Source organism: Athene noctua, chromosome 7, assembly GCF_965140245.1.
Source record: "Athene noctua chromosome 7, bAthNoc1.hap1.1, whole genome shotgun sequence".
Classification (NCBI taxonomy): Eukaryota; Metazoa; Chordata; class Aves; order Strigiformes; family Strigidae; genus Athene; species Athene noctua.
The window spans coordinates 11336819-11357947 of record NC_134043.1 but is presented as its reverse complement, the minus strand read 5'-3'; the positions used below and the strand labels follow the sequence as shown (position 1 = coordinate 11357947).

Sequence of the window (21129 nt, the reverse complement as noted above, 5' to 3'; positions counted from 1 at the left end):
AGAGCCTAGAGCAAACCCCTTGTGTCCCCTTTCTCTGCTACCGTGCAAATGCAGTCAACTGGGTTAAGCGTCCTCCAAAGGGGTTCAGGCTACGGCCAGACAGAAAGCTCCTCTCATGCAGCCACCGCTGCCCCAGAGGTTCCCTGAGGTGGCTGGTGGCGAACGCCCAGGCAGGGAGTCTGCGGGCCGCAGGAGCGGGGCTGCACCCGCCCGGCGGGGAGGCACTGGCATCCCAAACAGCTCTTTCTGCAGTGCTCATCTGATCATGGCTCAAGTCTTAACACTGGACTTCACTAGATTTTGGGTTTTTTCCTCTTCCAAAAGTATTGTGCCGCTTTTAAAACTTTCTTATACAAAACATGTTCTCACACAAAGTAAAATCAACAGAGCCACACATTTCACAAAAATCAAGTCTTTATCAGAAGGGACCCTACCAAAAAGAAATATTCAGGGAAAATGACAGCTTTAACACATCAATAAATAAAGGCAGGAAAACTAAATTATCAGTAATTAATGCTATGGGGCACATTTCTGGTTTTGTAAGTGCATAAATGCTATGATCTTCAATATTTTTAAAATATTGGCTTCAATGACAGAAAAATCTATGTAACAAATACTCTGTATACTACACAGGCTACAAAATGATGTAGCACAGACATGGCATATTGTTATCCAATAGACTAAAAACTTGAGTAATCAAGTTCACCTTTCCTACAACTGAGATTAGAGCAAAGTCCTGACTCTCATGTACATAAAGAGTTGCTGGCACTGAATAAATGCCCTCTAGTGCAAATAAAAATCACAAAAGGAAAGCTGGTCTAATACTGTGTTTCTATTAATGTGATTCCAGATCAATCGTCTAAAATGACCAGGATTAAAATCAAGGTCAGATATTCTGTTTTCTATAATCAAAGGAGGCAAAAAGGAGATCCAAAGGGGAAAAAAACCCAAATACGTTTTATATGTCTCAAAACAAATATTTAAATATTTCATTTAATTGTTGAAAGTATCCATTTCAGTCTTGCACAACGATATGTGTCTTTACATGCCTTCATCTGTATCATTAAGAAAACAGATTTTGTCTGAAATTATCTAACATGAAAAATACTGCTAAGTCTATTCATAAAACAGTATTCTATATTTTTATTTTTCAAACAGCAAGTGACCACATTTAAAATGCATCATTTGCAAATATAAATTATCAAACTATTAGTTTAATTAAAAATAAAGCAAAAACATAACTTCCCTTAGTATCACAATACATAAAGGGTATTATAACCCAAAAAGACTAAGTTAACCATAAGAAAACAATAATGTCAAAAGTGATGAAACTCATTAAGTCACTTAATGAATAAATCAATCCTAATACAATACCATTCACCATGATTATGTAAAAAAAAAAAAAAAGCAATCTTTCATTGTATTATACAGATAAAACAATCCAATCCTTCATGCCACATTTTGTAAACCATGATATAAATTACACTCACAGTCAAATGAACAGGAAGAGTAACTCCTAAAATATTTTAAATTGCTTTTAGGGCAGAAATAAAGGCAGAAATAGAATCATTTAAAATATATCAAGTTTAACCAAAAAAATTCATTTGGTCAAGCCTGCTATCCAAATAGTTTTGTTTCCTGCAAAACTATTTTTGTCTTTTTTGAATTATGAAATTTAAATGTTTCTTTTACATATTAAATGTAAGTCACGTGTTGAACTACATTAAATCCTTTTATACTTTTATCATTTTTGCAATGAGACCCAAACATCTTTCATGTACCTACACACACGCGCACACACACACACACACACACACACTCTCTCTCACTTGATACCAAGAAATTCCTCATTTCACAGGAATAAAGAAAGAGTCACATACTGATTTCTGTCAGAAACATAAGGAATATACAAATTCATACTTTTCAGGTTCCTACAAAACCATCTCTCACCTATATACATACTTTCACTGATGAAATTCAGGTTACGGTCTTTTGTCTGATAATAAAGGGACGGAATAGATGTTGTAGGATAAAGAAATACTGTATAATCACTGAAATAAACCTGTTATCCTAAATTTATCCGTACGGATTTTTTTTTTTTTTTAAATTAATTGAAATACAAAGAAGGCATATGGTCTTCAGGAAAATAACACTATATCGGAAATCCACTGTAACAGTGCTCCACTATATATATCATCAGGTTTTTCGTAACGCAATTTATTCTGTACACTAGATTTTGTACTAATTTCTCTGTCTTCAAAGTCATGACATTTCCAGATCCAATTCAACACTACATAGTATGCCTTCAAAATAAAAGGAGGTCACTTGCTTTATTGAATACCAAGTTCCCTTCCAGACAGCATTAAAAGAAAGACAAGACTACACAGACAAAGTCCAGTATAATTCATTTCTGACAATGAAAATTTCAACCCCTCATACTGTTGCAAAATTCTTCCTACTGAAATGCTTTACTACAATAATAATAATAATAATAATAATAATAATATAATAATAATAATAAAAAGCATACATTACATATAAAAGATACCAGTGTACTAAAAGTGACAGAAGTGGACTAGCAAATCCTTCAAAGCACATATTATATAAATGACTAGCATTTAAAAACATTTTTTTCCTATAAAATGTAGGTCATATACATTTATAAATTGGGGGAAGGGGGTTCTAAAGCAGTGATGACTGTTCAAATAGTTATGCTGCTCTGTACAGTCTAATCTATTCAATTCAAACTATAAGTTTGACATTTAGTTTATTTATCGGAATAAACCCATCTCATCTCTCATAGCTCATAATTTGAAAAATACACAACTCAAATGAAGAGGTGACTTGTAAGTTCACTGTTTATCTGCATATGAAATAAGAAGAGAACTACTCCTTTTTACTGGAGGCCCAAGTCTCATCAGTTCAATATCAGGACTTAGAGACTCCAAATTTTAAGTAGAGGAATTGTCAGGAATCAGCACAGAAGCAGAATAGTATCTCTCTTCCTTTAGAGACACAGCTATTCAACTTTTGCAGTCTTCCTCATCTTGCAGCAGTGCAGCCAAGCCATTCATTTCTTACTCAAAGTGTGTACGGATGAAGCCATAGATCTAAAGACTGTCCCCTCTGTGACTGAAATTGTGCTGTGTAAACAATGTTATATACTCCAGCAGGAGGACATCTGAGTTTATTTATAAAAAAATGATTAAGAATATTCATTAACTCAAACAAGGCTATTAACTCCCAAAAGGTATTTTTGGAACTTATCCTTATGCTACTTGTAAAGTTAGCACTGTCATGTATTATTGCTTACAAACAGTACATCATCATATGCCTTCTAACAGAGTGGTACTGTGATCAGTTCCTATGTATTTACAGGCTTTTTTGTTTGTTTTTTAAACAAGCTATAAAAACATTACATACTTTACAGACAATACAAATACTCAAGTCAAACAAATGGAATGCATAACAATAAGAAACGTCATAAAGGAAGACTGACATAAGTCCTTGATTGTCAAGACACATTTATATTTATATATAAACTCTAGCTGTGCAGAATCAAAGATTCGATCATAGGTACATCCTTATTTGATAAATCATATTTACACATGATATTGCATAAAAAAATAAAATAATGTTGTTTACACAATATTACCTTTCATCCATTGGATTAAGGAAAGCAAGAAACAACTCTTAGAAATGTTTGCTTGCCTCAGTTTGTGTTTCCTACCAAAAGATGTAATTCTAAAAAGGAAACAAGGTTTTATATGCCGAGTAGAGCAAAGGCGACTATAAATTTATTTCCCTGACACAAAGCAATTTAAAACTGAACAAAAGTTTCAATTTTAACTTAAAGACATTTCTTTTCATTAGCAGTAATACTCTCTTAGTACTTGTCCTTTGCAAAGTAAGTTTTAGCTAAATGCATTACATGCCTAACATAAACATGCATTACCGTAAGTTGAATGAACTTTCAAAGTTACAAGGCTTCACTTTAGTAAAACATTTAACACTAGGAAACTGTAACGTTATTCTTTTGCTTCAGTACCAACCATGTAATTTGAAAGTTCACATGTGTACTGGTACCGACTGCATAAGCATATTTCTGCCTGCTAAAATTTCCAAATGGATTCCCAGGAGTATTAGGATTTTCCCTGCGATTTGTAATGGTATTAAAACAAACAAATAAAGAAAAATAAAAACCAAAGCTCTCAAAACCAAGAAAATTTAGTTAGCAAATATACATACATAAAGTAATCCAATGCTGCAAAATTCAGAGTGGATTCATCCAAATATTCTGGTTCATTTCAGATAGTTACTACATATGATACAAATACTATAAAAATATCCTGAACAAGCATGGAATATAATGTATCTGTTCAAGTGGAAAGTTTTCATAGGAGAACATGAATACTTTTGAATAAATTCCGAAAGTTACAGTAGAACCCCAATAATTCGCAGCAATGCCTTAGAAACCCTTTACAAATGACAATTTTGAAAATAGTGAAGAAGCAGGCAATAAAAGCAAGGATGTCACATCACAAAATGTACTTTGTTCATTTATTTTGACAACTGCAATTTAGTTTTCAATACTTCTTGTACCTCCCAGTATACTCCTATAGATTCTGCAGTATACTTGGGTGAAGTAGTACAGTATTACTAATATGAGACCTCGCTACAGTACTTTTTAGACCATTGCAGAGAGGTGGGGAAGAGACCATCAGGGATGTATAAACCTATCGGATGCTCTGATTAGTGGTCAGCGAATTAGCAAGATTTTACTGTACTTCTCAATTAACAATGAAAAGCTCCTGCCATCCAAAAAATTGACAAGTACAATATAAAAATAATACAAGTGTTATTTCACATGAATACTTCCTTGTCCTATTTTCTTCTTGAAACACAATTTTCCTAAAGACAACACTAGGAGACACAAGATCATAAACAGTTCTTTTATCATCCAATTTAAATTGTTTATGTTGTTATTCGTAAACCATCATACAGTAATACACATGGTTAATCCTTCTCCCCAAACCTTGTCATTTATGATTAATTCATTCTCAAATCAAATGAAGATAATGTAAATGCCTATTAGTATACCATTACAAGCTGATTCCTTCATTGTCTGTTATATTAATGGTAAAACATATCAAAGGATTCATGCTAAAAGGGACACTGTCAAGTAATTTAGGACCAAAATATGGCCTATTAATATGTGCAGATATATATATACACATGCACGCATTGTATATATATATATAGTTTGGTAATAAATGTAATCAAATTCCTTTTTTTTAAAATCGTCATTCCTCTATGACTAGGAGATATCCCCAAAAAATTCCACCTTACACACACACACACACACACACACACACACACATTCAGTGCTTGCATGACCTTTAAGTAAGACTGTCTGCTGTTAGCTCTGTGGAATATAAATGTTCACCCCAGCTTTATGCTGACCGACTGAACAATATCAGTATAAGAACAGAACAGAAAACCAAAGTTGCTTTTTTCCAGACAAACGTGGAAAACTAACAAAATGAACACTGACCAGATCAAAATGAAGAGTGTGCATCTGTAGCAGATTAAAAGCAGCAAAACATGAGCAGTGGAAAATGTTATTAAATAATGCAATTATTAAACAAGCAAAAGCTTTTTACATAGTTACAACTTCCCAGAACTACATACACGCTTATTCCAGAATGAAAGTGCATGTACTCAGGAACTCATAGCAGTATATTTGGTTAACTCCTCCAGTACAGAAAGCTTCAAGCATCTGTGGATCAACTACTCACACCACCGCTTTAATTGTACACGTGGAAGAATCCTATGAGATAGTCCCCGTGAGCTAGATGGGGACTTCACAACCTGTCCTAAGGCACGGAGTATAGCTGTAATGGCTCAGCAGCAGGCTAGGGGAATGAGCTGTGATGTAAGGACATAAATTCCTCAGATGATTCCCATTTTGATCTGGGGAAGAGCAAGTTCCTTCGCTCGGTACAACAGCTTGCTCCCTCATGCATCCAAGTAGCAATTCCTAAGTGTGAAGATGGGACGGAGTGAAGTTACTCCTTCCTACTCCTCAATCACTTTCTCACAGCAGAGTATCCATGCAGTAACTTTTAAAAATAAAGCTGAGTCAATCTCCTTAGGGAGGAGGAGGCTTTATTTCTTACCTCCTTATGGGGCCAGAGAAGTGCAGTAATAATATAGTCTTTTTTTTTTTTTTTTTTTTTTTTGGCTTTTACTGCTTGTTGTATTTAACAAATAGTACTACCAATGGCCATCTATTTGCAACTACGGGACAAAGATGACAACACAGTATTATTCGGGCAGCACAAGCTAGGATGTCATGGAAATGAAACACGTGTTACAAGAGGTGGCTTCCTGGGATATAGGGGCCGTATGTATTATGTCTGTGCAACACAGAATGGAAAAATCAAAAAAACAAACTGACCATAAAAAAAGCAAAACAGACACACATAAATCAGTTTTTAAATATTATTTCAAAGAAATTTCTTTAAATGAATCATTAATAATCCATAAGGAATTTACTTTTCTCCCTTGACGCTCATTCTTCCTAACTCGGGGCCAAATATTCAGACAAAATTACTGGTAAGTCATAGCATGCTGAAACAGCTTCCTATATTATACACAGGGTCAATGAATCAAAACAGAACCCATTTTCTTATACAAAAGTATTAAGTAAGAAGTTTACACAATTGTATTTCTTGTCAATGTAAGAAGCAAGCTGTGGATAATAAATGCACTTTGTCCCTTGGCTGTACCAAGTGAAGTTAGTGCTACCATAAGGGAAAAAGAGACAGAGTGGGATCAGTTTCCTAGTAATGGTAATTCCGAAAAATTTTGCTACTGCTTTGGGAAGAGGTGAGAACTGTTATATGTCCTGCTCAAGTCCTTTCCTAAAGGACAGGCTATATGTTAGCCCCTTGAGATGCAGTCTTTTCTCCTAGCTGATGGCTTCATCTGAGAGATAGATAGCAGCTAGCAATAGTGCTGTAAAAAGATGTATGCAATCCTCTTTAAAAAAACCCACCATATACATACTTATATATATACATGTGTGTGTGTGTGTGTGTGTGTGTGTGTCTGTTTTTCCCTGGTTAATCAGCCTACATTAGGCTTAAACTGCCTTAAACTACCAGACAGTGTCCCTTTAGGGAAGGTGCAATAGAATGAACATACAGTTCAAAAATCTGTAACTTGTTAACTTAAACTACACAATAGTTATGCTACTCAAATCTTACCACCTTAAAAATGCACACAGAACTACTTATCGTACCATACTGTATACTTCAAGACAAAGTACTATTCAAAAAAACATATTCATGGTACAGGGATAAACTTTGTAGTTTATTTATATGGTGAAATGCAACAAAAACTTCTGATCACTCACCTATGCTGGAAAAAGAATCCTGTTCACTAGTATTATTCAGCAGTTTTGGTTGGTAAAATTGTAACGACTTTCACTAAGCAAACACTAAAATGATAGGGAATTTGAATGCCCACTTCTTCAGCTTTCAGGGATACTTCAATAAATGTTATGATTTGAATTGTCAAAATTCTAGAGAGAATTAAAACAATTTTTACAGAAACTAGGAATACCCAATTTCCAGTATATTAAAAAAAAATTATTGGAGGTGTATGAGATGAACATGATGCAACCGTATCAAACAAAAATCTAACAATGGTTTTATTTTTTGAGAAATCAAAAACTATCAGGTTGACTAAATGCTCTATGTTAATCATCATGAGCATGTAGGGTAAGGTACAATTAAGCTTTTAAATCTTGGAATACACAGTTTGTGTAAGCATTATGCAACTGGGAATGTCATCTACAGAGTATTTTAACTAAAACTTCAAAATCTTAGTATCTGCATATGAAAAAGTCATTAAAAAGTTACATCAAGATTCAGCTGTACAAAGAAATACACATTACTTCAGGAATGAAGTAAAGGCTTTAGCAGTTAGGCATTTTGCTTTAAAAAGTGTTTAAAGTATTTTAAATTAATTAGACTTTTAAATAGTAGAGTTAGTCTATCAGAATTCCTATTTTCCTCCAAACACAACTCAAGGTAATGCAAAGCAGAAATAAAGGGCATATGGTCTAAAATTATTTTTGAGAGATGGAAGAAAGATTATTTTTGTAGAAAATGCCATCTTTTAAAGCCATATTTGCTTGACTTTGAAACTTACTGTTTGTTCTGTGTGTTAGCAAATGTTGATTCCCTGCTGAAGAGCAATGATTATGCTGACAAGCTTAGAAATGACAATATGAATAGTATCAGACAATAAACTGTCCTCCCAAACCATACAAGGAAACCAGTAAGGAAACAATCATGGGGGAAAGTCTTACCTGGGGATTTTGTTTATTTTAAATTTCATAGAAGGTAAAATATTTTCTGGATTCAAACAAGTGAATAATAAACTGCCTTTGATAGGGGCACCAACATCAGGCAGTTCAATGACTGGTGACTAACCAAAAAAAAAAAAAAAAAAAAAAGAAAAAAAGAAAAAAAAAAAAAAGAAGCAGTTATTGGTCTTGCTAATGTCAGCTTACTTTTGTTTTAACATAGCGCTCTTAAAAGCTGTACAGAATTCCATCTTATACAGAGCAACCCCCTTTTGACAAATGTGTTCTAAAGTGCCAGTATTATTTACAAAGATTTCTTAGCCAAAAGTCTGGCCCGTTGTGGCATCAGGTGATGAAGTCATCCCAGCTCTGCTATCATTTACATTCACCAAGGGAAATTCTGGGAAATCAGCACTTGTCCCTGGTCCCCGAAGGTTCACCTGTCCATTGGCAGTGCTAAACTGAGATGATATTCCAGCTCTTGCCCCATGGTACTGAGCTCTAAAGGGCTGCTCAAAGGAGCTAATTTGATATGCTTGATGAACGGGCTGTGCCTCTGCTTTCTTCTGAGAAGTTACTTGATCCAAGAAGTCCTGTGTAGAGGAGGAAGAAGAATGATTTGCCTCATCACCTGAAAAGGGAAAAGGGTGCTGCGAATCACCAACCATTAGTCCAAAATGAGACTTGTCTGGAGTTGTTCTTAATGGAGAGTTCATTCCCGATCGAAAGCTATTGACGGGTATAGATGTGTAGACCTTCTCCATGGAAGGAAATGCTGGCTGGGTTGTAAGAGTCTGGTTATCAGTCACAAAATTAAGGCTCGGGTTGTTCAAATAGGCATCATTTTGGCTAGTTCTGTCCAAAGCTTGTTGTAAAAACTTTGAATATTCTTGTAACATACTAGCTTTATCTGATGAAGAAGCTTGAGAGCTTGTTCCAACTGTCTCAGATTGGGTGACCTCAGATACTTCAGAAGAATTGATTGATATACTGGAGGTCACCTCAGTGTCAGCCACACTGAAAGATATCTCATGTTGTCCATTAGCCTTGTGTGAATAATGATCTAACAGAGTTTGCAGTACCTCATCTGGAATGACATTTTTGTCATGGTTACCTTTAATTTCAACGTTCAGTGCCTGGGTATCTAATATTGAGGCTGTAGCAGTTTCATCAATGACGCTGGCCACAGCTGCCTGTGTTACTGAAGGTTGAGATGCTATGGTACTTACATTCAAGGCATATTCTCTACTGTTATTACTAGTTGCTTGTAGATACCTCTTTTTCTTTAAAAACTGCATTGCATCATCATAATTAGTGCTGCTGTGTACAGGTTTACTGGGCCCTTCCTGTAATGTGTCAACTTGATCAATGTCAGCATTACCTTCAGAGTCCAGTAAACTTTGCTTATCCACAAGATCAAAGGCATACTTTGAGACCTTGTTGTCTTCATACGTAGATAAAGGTGAAATGGTTTGACTTTGCTCAAGTGGCTGTTTCAGACTCCTCTTGCTGTTAACTTTTTTGAGAACGAGCTTAGGTGGGTGTATTTCTCCAGAATTTGCTTCTTCTAAGTGCGTTCCACTGACCGAAGAATGTGGCATCTCAACAGCATATTCCGCTACCATGTATTCATCTTTTACTTTAGTACTAGAAGAGTACAAAGGCAAATAGTCATTTTTGTCCTTCTTCTGTTCTGACTTATCTGTACATTCCCTATCCCCAGATTTTATCTTCTCTGTTTTCTGCCTTTTCTTCTTTGGCAAGGAGCTGTCTTTCATAGGCGTAGAGAAACCAGAATCCTCCTCTGATGGCAAAAAGCCAACTTTGGTGGCACTTCTGTTCGGTTTCTTGTCACGGTTCTCATGGCACATACGTTTATGTTTCAGCACACGATCAGTCCTGGAGAAATACTGCAAAAGATTTTTATTATTATTATAGAAATATATTAGCAGAAAGAAAAGAAACCTTTCATTCTAACAAATTTACTTGACAATTAATCCACTTTACCGAGTTCTAATTAAATGTTAAACAGTATATAATCAATAAAATCAAGCACAGACAGTTGTGACTCTGCTCCACCTACGCTCCAATACCACCCACCTTAACAGAGAAAATATCTGTTATATGTTTATTTGTACGCACATGACCACAACACCTGGAGAAAGTCCTATTTGTAGTACTTGAGAACTGACTGGTGTTTTGTTTTTCAATTGTGAAAGACTTCACTAAGTCATCTTACCTGCAAACAATATTCACACTGGTAAGGCTTCTCTCCACTGTGAGTTCTTTTGTGCCTTTCCATGTGATACTTCTGAATAAACCTCATACCACATTCATCACAACGAAATGGCTTTTCACCTGGTAAAAAACACATAGCAATGTTAATCTAAAAAAAAATTAAACTATGTTCTTCCATACAATTACCAGGTCAAATACTACATTCTATATTAGAAGTAATAAAGAAGAGGATTTAGTCTGTTGCTATTGAAGAACAGCATAGGGCTTGCTCACACTACAGCTTTCCCATTACTCAGTAGCTGATGCCTCAAAATTATTTTAAGCTTTTACACTAAATCACCTTTAAAATCAAATTTTTATCCCCTCTTTCTAATGTAGGTGCACATATCTGTATTAAACCTAACAAATGAAGAACTGCAAAGATAGCCGTCCTGAACTGCTGCTACACAGGTTTTTTTTAGCACAGATGATCATATAAAAATACCTCAATTCTGTCACCAACTCATTAACTCAAACCCATCCCTTCTAGAAGAGAATTATGCATTTCCAAGCTTTTAATTTCACATTTTTGTAGGGTGCTCTGTATTTTCTGTCTTTTCTTCCCTTATCTGTATGTAGAATTGAAGTAACTGCTCTGGAAAAAAGCCTACTATTTTGGTTGGAACCCAAATGTTACCAAAAAAAAAAAAAAAAAATTTAAAAATTGATCTGAAAACAAGAAACCTCTGTAGCTGAACTGGCATTTGCGTACTTACAGGTTTTTCCGTTTGGTTGGTTTGGGTTTTGGTTTTTACTTTCAGACAATATTCATTGCCCTGAATTCATCTCCAGTTCTCCCTTTGTTTTTCCTCACAAAGAAGCCCTGCAATGATCCTTTCAGAACATGGAGTAACTCTATTTCTTTTAACTTCTGCCTTACATCTTCCCTCTGATATTTTTATTTTCTAGGTTTCTCTGACAAAACCTAAAAATTCCAAGCGCATTGAAAAGTTAGTTTTGCTTTTACAGAAGTTCACTATTATTTAACAGAACTCACCCTGAACAACAGTAACCTTTCCTCTTAATATTTACTGTGAAATCTTTTGAACTGACATAGAGATCAGGGACTGTCTTGGCAGCATCTGTCAACATCCTCTTTGTTCTGAATACTGTACTGCACTGATTTTTGGGATATAAACCATCTTTCTTTTGTTTGCAGAAATACACAGACTATTTCTATTTTTCTGAGGTAGTTTTATTCTTTTAAATTATTTTATGAATTATTGCTAGTAATTAATTATTAAAATGTTAATAAATTTTAATTTATTATTTTAAATGTTGTTAGAATGTATCTTTGCCATTTAGAATTGAGGTATTTAGCCACATCCTTCTACAAATGGAAATATGGTACCTTAAAATAAGATGCCAGTATTTATAGAAACTAGAATGGAAAATATCTGTATCACCCACACATTCGCTCCTAGTCAGACCATTAATGCCCAGAGTTTCAACCTTCTTAATTCCACGCATTTTCTAGAACTCTCTCCTTGTAAGCCTATGCTCTATTTCAAATTATTAATTCTTACTTTTTAATTAATTACTAATTCTCCATGTGGATTCTCAGCCAATCCCTTTTTTGGATGAAATTATTCCAATTTATTCTCTTCTAAATTATCTTCTCTCCTAAGATCTCTCAGCTTCCACCAGTTCTTTTTCTACAGGCTCACAACCTCAGCATGCTAACTCTTCTTTCACATTTAGTCAGAGACTTTTACCATTTCTTGCTACTAATAATCACCACAAACTAATTTTTTAATCCTCTCTCGTACTGTCTATAAGCAAATTCTCCTCTCTGGTCTATTTCTTAATTTTCAAACTCCAATTTCATTCTTCATGTTCTCTTTATTCATTAGGTACCCTTACTACTACAGTGTTTTACTTGCACCATGCCTGACAAGACTTCCTGAATCAAATTCCAATCCTTGGCTTCACTGTTAAAGAAGATGAGGCAAGAACATCTAGGTCTCATTGTTCTTGCTCAATACATGGAAACTCTTCCATTCCCAAAGACAACCACTTAATCCTTGTTACTTACTGTTTTCTTTCCCTTTGCTCCACTGTTCTACTTTGTGTTTCTTTTAAATCGCTCCTTCAAACAACTTCTCCTTACATTGTCTGGATGCTTGCTTTCACACTATCTTAATTTTTTTTTTTTTTTTTTTGAGAAAGGAGCAGCTGTTTAGGATGAAAACTATCCTGAGCCTTACAGAAGCCAAACCAAATCAGAGAAGCAAGACAGTTGACTCTTCTTCTAGCTCTGAACAGCCCTCTGAGGAGCTATCCTGCTACCCCAGGAAATGCAGAACACTTCATTAATACACTTACCTTCAGCCTTATACCCGTTTCTGTAAATGAATGGTCACAGAGTTCCTCAACATTTGTCTACTCAAGCTGGCCATTTGCTGGCAGGAGACTCTCCCAGCTACCTATTCCCATGTCAAGGATTATATAGGGCCAAACAGGGGTTCTGAGGTTTTTTGTTGTAGAGTATCATCACCACCAGCTATTTTGGAGACTTTGAGAGTACATAAGAAGGCACTGCTGGCCACACCTCAACAGGAAGAAAAGTTTGGGGATGCTGCCCTTGAATTACTCAGCACAACACAGAAAATAAATTTTTTCAGTAGAATTCCAGAACACTCTGGAAGTAAGATTAAGAAACACTTTGTGAAACTGATACCATACTTAATTTTTGCTTTAGTCTTCACAAGGAAGATAATGTTAGAAAAAGATTAAAAATTAATATGAAGATACTCTTCCTATAATAATTTCTTCCTAGCAGAAGCCTGAAACTTCAGATGCCTACTGCAATACTGTTGTACTTTTCCAACAGGATCTATCACAAATGGAGAAGATCATTAATAAAAACCTTTTGCTAATATAGGGAGAATCTAGGACATATTTTTCTGAAACATCTTGCTGAGTGGGAAAGAACCAGATGTGGGGAAAAAAAAGGAAAAATTTAAAAATTCAATACAATAATTATATTCATTATTTATGAAAACAACCTATGTTTTGTGTCTGTGTTGCAAATTATTAAAACTGAGAAATAGAACTATTTATAAAGCGTAGTACAAATACTATGTGTATGAAGGCTGTAACAATTATAAACCCCCAGGCATTTTAAAATTTAAACATACAAAATACAAATTATAAAATACCAAAGAAGGCAATAAAAAAGCAGCATGACTGAATAATAAGGCGCTTGAATGGTTAGCCCCATGTTGCTTTATTTTTAAAAAAAATGAAATCTCATCTTTTGTGTTTAAAATGGAAAGTAGGGTGGGTTACAGAATTAGGACACATGAATGCATGAGTGGGTAAGGTATATAGAAACATCTCTAAGTAAAAAGAAAGCAGACATATTTGGGAAAAAAAAAAAACCAACCCGCATCTTCATGAGCCTAGTAAATTCAAAATATAAAAATGTTTGTGTACCAATGATTCTTCCCTCTCTCACAACTGACATGGCGATTTTCTGTATCATTAGTGACAAGTTTAGCAGCAGGGTTCTAGCACTGCTGTCCTCTACATACAATCATTTCTAGTAAGTGAATTTTGTATTAATGCAATGTCTGCTTTTAGATGCAACTATTTAATTATTTACACAGAATACGGCTGTTCATTGATTGCTTCCCAACTCCCTCACAACATTTCATTTGAAGGAGTGGTTCAGAGAACCGAATTCAAATCACACTGGAACTAGCTGGAGCACCTGTAAATCCAGGGCTTGTAACAAGCATAATATGGGGCTTCTAAGTGTTACCGCTGTCTTCAGTTGGCTTAAAATAAACTGGAAAATTTGACAAACATCTTTAAAAGAGTAACAAACATCCTGTTGTTCATCAGTGTTTTGAACACTGTACAAAAGCTGATGCTAAAAAGCAGAGAGATAAAAATGCAAAATAAAAAAAAATACAATATTGAATTTATATTTCTTAAAAGAGTATAATACAAGAGAACTAACTTTCCTTTACTGCCATCAAAGTGAAACACAGACCCACTGCTCACCTTCTGGTGAGAGAAGCAAGCTGAAAATTCAGCTTTTCTGGATGGGTTCAGTTATGCAGTCCTGAACAACAGAGTAACGCTACACAAACAGCTAAAGCCCAGTAGTGAATATTGTCATATAGAAGTGAAAGCACAGACAGGAAGGTAGAATGCCAATTAGCTATACTATAACTGGGCCAAGCCAAAAATTAAGCACTAGTCAAATACTTGCTAACAAAACAGTCTTCAAAAAAGCTTTTTCCACTCCTGGAAGCTGGGTCTTACAGGTTTTCTCCTAACCATCTACTAGTTGACACCTAGGAAAACACCCATAATTCAACAGTTGAAACACTAGCACCATCTTCAATTTTCTGAGAAACAAACTACACCTCAGGATGCTGAGGAAAGGAGGAAAACATAGTTATCTAAAAAAGTCAGTTAACAATATGGTTAATTTGTTAAATGGCACCTTTTTCTCTGCTAAACAAAGACTAGTATATGTAAGAGCTGGCAAAAAAACCTGCAAGCCCCCCCACCACCACACCCTCCCTCCAAAGCTTACAATCAACACAGAATTCTCATTAGAGCTAGAAGTTGAATTTAAAGAGATAATTAAATCTATTTATAAAATATTTGCAGTCATGTTAATTAACTATATTGCCCAGACTCTCATTTTCAAAGGCACGTACAGGGAATAATACTAATTTAGAGAAAAAAAAATCTTCTGACAAATGTGAAGACTGCACTTAAATTTTTGCCTTTTTCAGGGCGGGGGGGAGGTGTGGGGGCAGATAGATGGAAGAGAGTGAATGAGCATTCTTTTCAAGAATAGTATCTACACAACGTGGAGGCAGCATGGTTCACCAATTCAGAGTCAGAGGAAAGACTAGGAACAGAACAAAGACACTGGACAGAAGAATGGAGGACTCTTCTGTGGCTGACTGGCTGAAGGAAACCTACTTAGTCTGGACTCATGGCAACCCAGGATACAAAAATCCCATAAACAACAGGGCATTTGTGCATGTAACTCCCTGTACACTGCTCTGAAAATTCATTTTGCAGAGTTTTTTCTCCCTCTCAACTCTTACACATGCACACACTGCACTGCGTGTTAGTAGCTTTCATATCCATTTAAATGCTACAGCCAAGAAACACTGTGCACATTCACCAGCTCTGCTTTTCTGAAAAAGAGGCTGAGAAATTGGCATCTAGTCCAAAGGGACCATATTACAAAATATTTAAAGAGGGATTGAAAGGCCATGCACCAAAATGCCAAAAACCCAATGAAGCCAAACCTGTTAAAGAATGTGGTTTTGTGCAGTGCAAGAAGATAAAAAAATAAACATGTATAAACTTTAACTCACTTTGGCTTAAAACTTTGGGCCTTATTTGACCTATATTATTTTTAAACTAAGGCTCTTATTTTTAGAACAGTTCTGAATTAAACCTTAATAAAAAAAAAAAGTGAAAAGTAAAGCTGATACTAATACCTTTGGGGTTAGGCATTTTGGCCATTTTAGTCCTGGCACTTTTCCATCAAATTCTAATACAAATAAATAAATAAATCTACTGAAATGAAATTTGGAAGTCCCCATCGTCTGATTTAACCTCATACAACAAAAGATATAACAGCTTAACAAACCTTAACTTTTATGAATGCACAAACTTCAGGACTTGCTACCCTGGGGTTATTTATAGAATATTACTTTCGGATTTGTTTACTAGAGTTTATACTCACTTTACAGCCAAAGGAAAGTGGAGCAAGTTGAAAGCACAGAACTGATTTATTTTTAAAAGTTTTATAACATCTGTTAAGTTAAAACAAACTACAACAGGGTTTTAGGCTGCAGACTTATTACCAGAAACCTTGCCTGAGTGGGGAAACAGTTTTTAAGCACGCCAGTAAAGATACTCAAGGCACTATACTCACCAGTATGAATCTTCTCATGCCTCTGTAGCAGGTACTTCTGTATGAAACGCATGTCGCACTGACTGCACTGAAATGGTTTTTCACCTTGAACAATATAATTCCACATCCATAAGTTAATAACTACACACTGTTGTTTCTGATAACTACTTTTGAGGAATATTAAAATATCTATTAAAAAACCAGCATCTGAGCGAATTCCAAAAATACTCTAATACCAAAAAACATTAGCCTTACTAAGTATATGAACTGCAGAATTCTTTCCATGATCCTAAGAGTCACATTAAGACTTGCACGGAAGAGTGATCTGAAATGGCTGTAATTTCCTCATGAACAAGATCAATCACGATGCTGGCATAAGACTGCATTCAGGATACTGGCAAGCTATTATAATGGTAAGTACCTTTTTCACTTCTCCGAACCAGAGAGATACCTCATCAGGCAAATAAGCAGCCGGAGCACATTTTACAAAGGGGTCAATTTTGGCACTTAGGCTACAAGTCAACCCATTACTTTCTGATAAAGAAAGAAAAGAAACCTTGTAAACAGTTAGGTCTTCAGTTTATTAAACATATGTTGATTTTTTTTGTCCTGGTATTCTTTTGACACTTTGGTGCATGGAATCTCTAAACTTAGATGCCAAGTTAGCTACACTCTTAAAGCTGAAATTCGCATAGAGCTGAAAACATTTTTAACATAAGTAAACAACTCTTTATATAGTAGAAAAGACAAATTTGAAGTCAAGCAGTACCTGTATGAATGAAGACATGTCTCTGTAAATGGTAGTTGGTTCTAAAGGCAGCATTGCAATGCTCACAAACATGAGATTTGTGGGTTTTCACACCAAGTGATCCATCCTCATTTATTGTAAGGATCTATTTTAAAAAGAGTAAAATTTGTTCTCACACTACCCTCTAAAGATATCTTATTAACTACAAAAAAAAAAAAAAACATTAATTTTTTCGATGCAGAAAATTTAAATATTTCAGGTAAAACAATGCTAATTTCTACAAAGCTATATGTTAGGCTTTTAGTATACATTTCCAATTGCAGTCCAATCCAACTTGTGCCTCATTGTGTATTAAGAGATATTTCAACAGGACGGAGACAAAAGCAGCTCATGGAAACCAGCTTAGAGCTCCCCTATTCACAGCTGAGTCACTTTATATGCTACTGTTTACTTTGTCCGTCTGTTGGAAAGGATGCAAAGTAACCAAACCACCTCTGGGCACTGAACCATGGATAATCATATTTTAAAGCAAAAGTGAAAGATTATATTCTTTTTTCAAATCACAACTGTAAATGTTTGCTAAAAGGCATTAAAACTTATCCAGTATAGTCATACAAATTATCTACATCTAAATAATACCAGTAGCCTCAGAGGCAAAATTGTATTTTAAAAACCAAAACCCCAAAGCCAAACAACCAAGAAAATAGTATTATTCTTCTCCCCTTCCAGGTTTTTCACTCAATAAAGTACTGCTCGCTCAATATACATATTAGAGCATCTCCTTGGGGAATTCAACTTGCCACACTCAAATGCTTTGCTGTCAAACAAAGCTGCTATTTTCATATAAAGTTGAAAAAATGTAAATTAAAAAAAATTACACCATATCTACCTTATTCAATAAAGCTCATCACAGGTTTTCTCTAATTTGTCAAAAAGAAACAAAAAAAACCCAAAACCCAAACTCTCTACTATCTCTGGCAAGAGAATAAGAAAACCAGTAAACAAATTACATTTCCAAAAGTCTTACTTAACTGGAAACAGAGCTACAAAGAATAGCTTAAAGTAACCTTAAATAAAACAGCTTAATCCCTTGTTATTAACAAAAAATAAAAGTCTGCTGGGGAAACACATCTGCAATTTGATTAGCTACAATGTTTTAAGTTTTATGATAATGACAGTGATGAGAAAGAGAGAGTCAATAACTGAAATAGTATCTCTGCAATAGTAGCAAATACTATAGGATCTACTTAAACAATTTTTAATTCTGCTGCATCAAAACTCAGCAAGAGTGAAAGTCTTGAGCTAACAAATTCTTGTGCATTCACTCTGAAGGACAAGCACATTCATACGTTTCTAAGATTGGTATGTTACAGCTCCAGTAAGTCACAGATAGAGAACTATAAAAACTCTGTTCTGTAATGACGTACAGCTAATGAAACACCGACTGATTATTTAAAATAGATTTAAATACATGTTATGAAATGCTTTTCATATATTGTATTGAAATTTTAAAATGATCATGCTGAAAATACACTTAATCACAGTTATCCTAAACCTGGGCTCTTCTACTGCATCCATTCATTGTACCACCTCTTAAATGAAGAAAGTTAATTTTGTCAGTGCAGTTTGCCTAATATAAGCAACAAAAAGCTTGTGCGTGTGTGTGCGCATGCGTGTGTGTCAGTGTGTACATGTGTGTTGTGTGCATGGAAAAGGGAAAAGTAGACAGGATTCATAAAAGCTAATGACTTTTTATTTGACTACCATAATATAAAATTTTAAATGTTTCAGTATGTTAATTGACTTCCATTTGTAAAAGTCCCAGCTGCTGTTTGGATGGAAAATCAACCCTGTTACTCTGGGAATACAGTTAGGCTCTCACCTATGTCAGTTCTTCAGCTTCTTTCTGCATTTCTACCCTGACAAGTTTGAAAAAAGGGGAAGAGAGACTGAAAAAGAACCCGTTTAACAATTCTCCTGATCATTTTTCAATCTTTTGTCATCTCAAAAGACTAAAACTGACAGACTGGGAGATAAAAAGGAAGCATGCAAGTACCTGTCCGTAGAAAGAGGGACACATGCCTCTCCTACCTTGCCATGTTTCCATGGAAGTGATCTGTGAACGTATTCAACCTAGATCTCCTTTTTCTATCAAAGGGAGAAGTATCTTGATGCTCAGGATTTGGAACTTGCTTCCACACCCAATCCAAAACAACTTCTCAACTTTCCAAGAATACTACAAGTGCAACCTACTTTTGACAGTGCTTTGAGGAGGACTGAGGGGTTCCACTCCCAGGCCAACAAAAAGGAGGTTTTGGAGTTTTTCTTGGTGTTAGGGTGAGTTTTTCTTCAATGTATACATAGTCTGGGTTGATTTCAGAGTAGGCTTATTTTAATGCTGCTGTGTGATAATATAGAACTGATTTTTGCCTGTCAGAGCAGCCTGTATATGTTCTATTTTAAGTCTGAAGATTAAGAATGATTTGGGGAATTACTAGAAGATATAACACTGCTACCTCATGAGGTGAAATGATTCTGGTTTTATCTGAAGTGCGTCTCAATAGAAGAAAATTGTTTTCAGACATACAGGGATACATACTCTTCATGAATGGATCTACAAAACAAATTTTGAAGTAACAAACCAGCAGCTATGGTAAGAATCTTTTGATATAAATAAATACATATATGAAGATGATTATGACCACAGGAATATTCCCTACTGGTAAATTATTTTATATATATTAGTAAACTTTTTAGAATTTTCAAAACTACCATTTTAGATTTCTTTTTAAAAACTTTTCACTACTATGCATGAAGCATATAAAATTATCAGGCTCACAGAAAAGCACAACTATTATTAGATAGATACAGAGTAATGATTTATAAATTGTCTACAAAGCTACTGACTCATAATTTAAAAAAAATATTTGGAGAGAGAACTGCCTAGAGAGACAGATGTTAAAATATGTCAAGGGTTCATGTTGCTAAAAAGAGTTCAAAGAAAAACACTGTTATATCAGGTTTTGTTTTGGGTCTCTGGTGAACTTCAGAACTGCATCTTTACTGAGCAAACAAACAATTTCCAGCCTAACTGCTTCAAATGCTAATGAAATTAGTCATAGTCAACCAAATCTTCAGGTTCTTTTAATCTTGGTTTTGCCAAATCAATGTCTTACTTTTGCTGGTGAACGCTGTTTTCTTTTCTTCTTTTTCTGCAAATCTACTGGCTCTCGTATTTGTTTTTTGTCTCGTTTCTGTTGTTCAGATGCATCAGTAAAGGTAATTTCTTGCTTTACACTGATCTGTTAAGATACCAAGTGCCAGTTTCAGGTAAGGTTCTCACTACAGAAAAGCAATTTTTCAATTTTAGAAGATGACAAACTGCTGAAACAGAAAACCTTTTTCTAGGGAATTATCTTGTGGCTTCATTCTTTCAGAAATTTAAGTGAAAGGAATAATAAGTATCTTAAATAAAAAGGGCATAGTTAATTTCTACAGTGACATTTTGATGTATCCTTTCATTCATCTCCCAAGGTCTTTTTTCCTCCTGACCTGTGGTGATTTTGAGATCAGTTCTTATATTAAAATCACTTCCATCTGTAAAACCATTCAGTTTTTCATACCTATTTTACTTTAGTCCGTATTGTTGTCAATGCAAGATTTAACGGAACAGTTTATTGTATATTTAAGACAGAAGTATTTTTTTTTTTAAAAAAAAAGAACAGTACTAATGAAGTTTTTTTCCAAAAAATATTTCTTGATCTAATGTAAACTTTAATAAAGAGCATGATACTCTTACATTTTTTCTAATACCTGAACCACCTGATC

The 21129-nt window shown here is 34.9% G+C and overlaps 1 protein-coding gene across 3 annotated transcripts in view; it reads right to left on the bottom strand.

The window, feature by feature from the left end:
• Positions 1-7693: 7693 nt before the first annotated feature.
• ZNF148 (zinc finger protein 148) overlaps positions 7694-21129 on the bottom strand; it is a 35805-nt gene continuing 22369 nt past the window's right edge. The window contains exons 3-7 of one of the 3 annotated variants that reach the window (XM_074911354.1): positions 20478-20603; positions 17323-17446; positions 16575-16658; positions 10617-10735; positions 7694-10287 (exon numbers count right to left, since the gene is read on the bottom strand). In XM_074911354.1, the coding sequence (XP_074767455.1) occupies positions 8695-10287; positions 10617-10735; positions 16575-16658; positions 17323-17446; positions 20478-20603 (2046 nt within the window). In that variant the 3' untranslated portion in view covers positions 7694-8694. The remainder of the gene's footprint in view (positions 10288-10616; positions 10736-16574; positions 16659-17322; positions 17447-20477; positions 20604-21129) is intronic. The other 2 variants (XM_074911355.1, XM_074911356.1) reach the window with 2 other exon arrangements.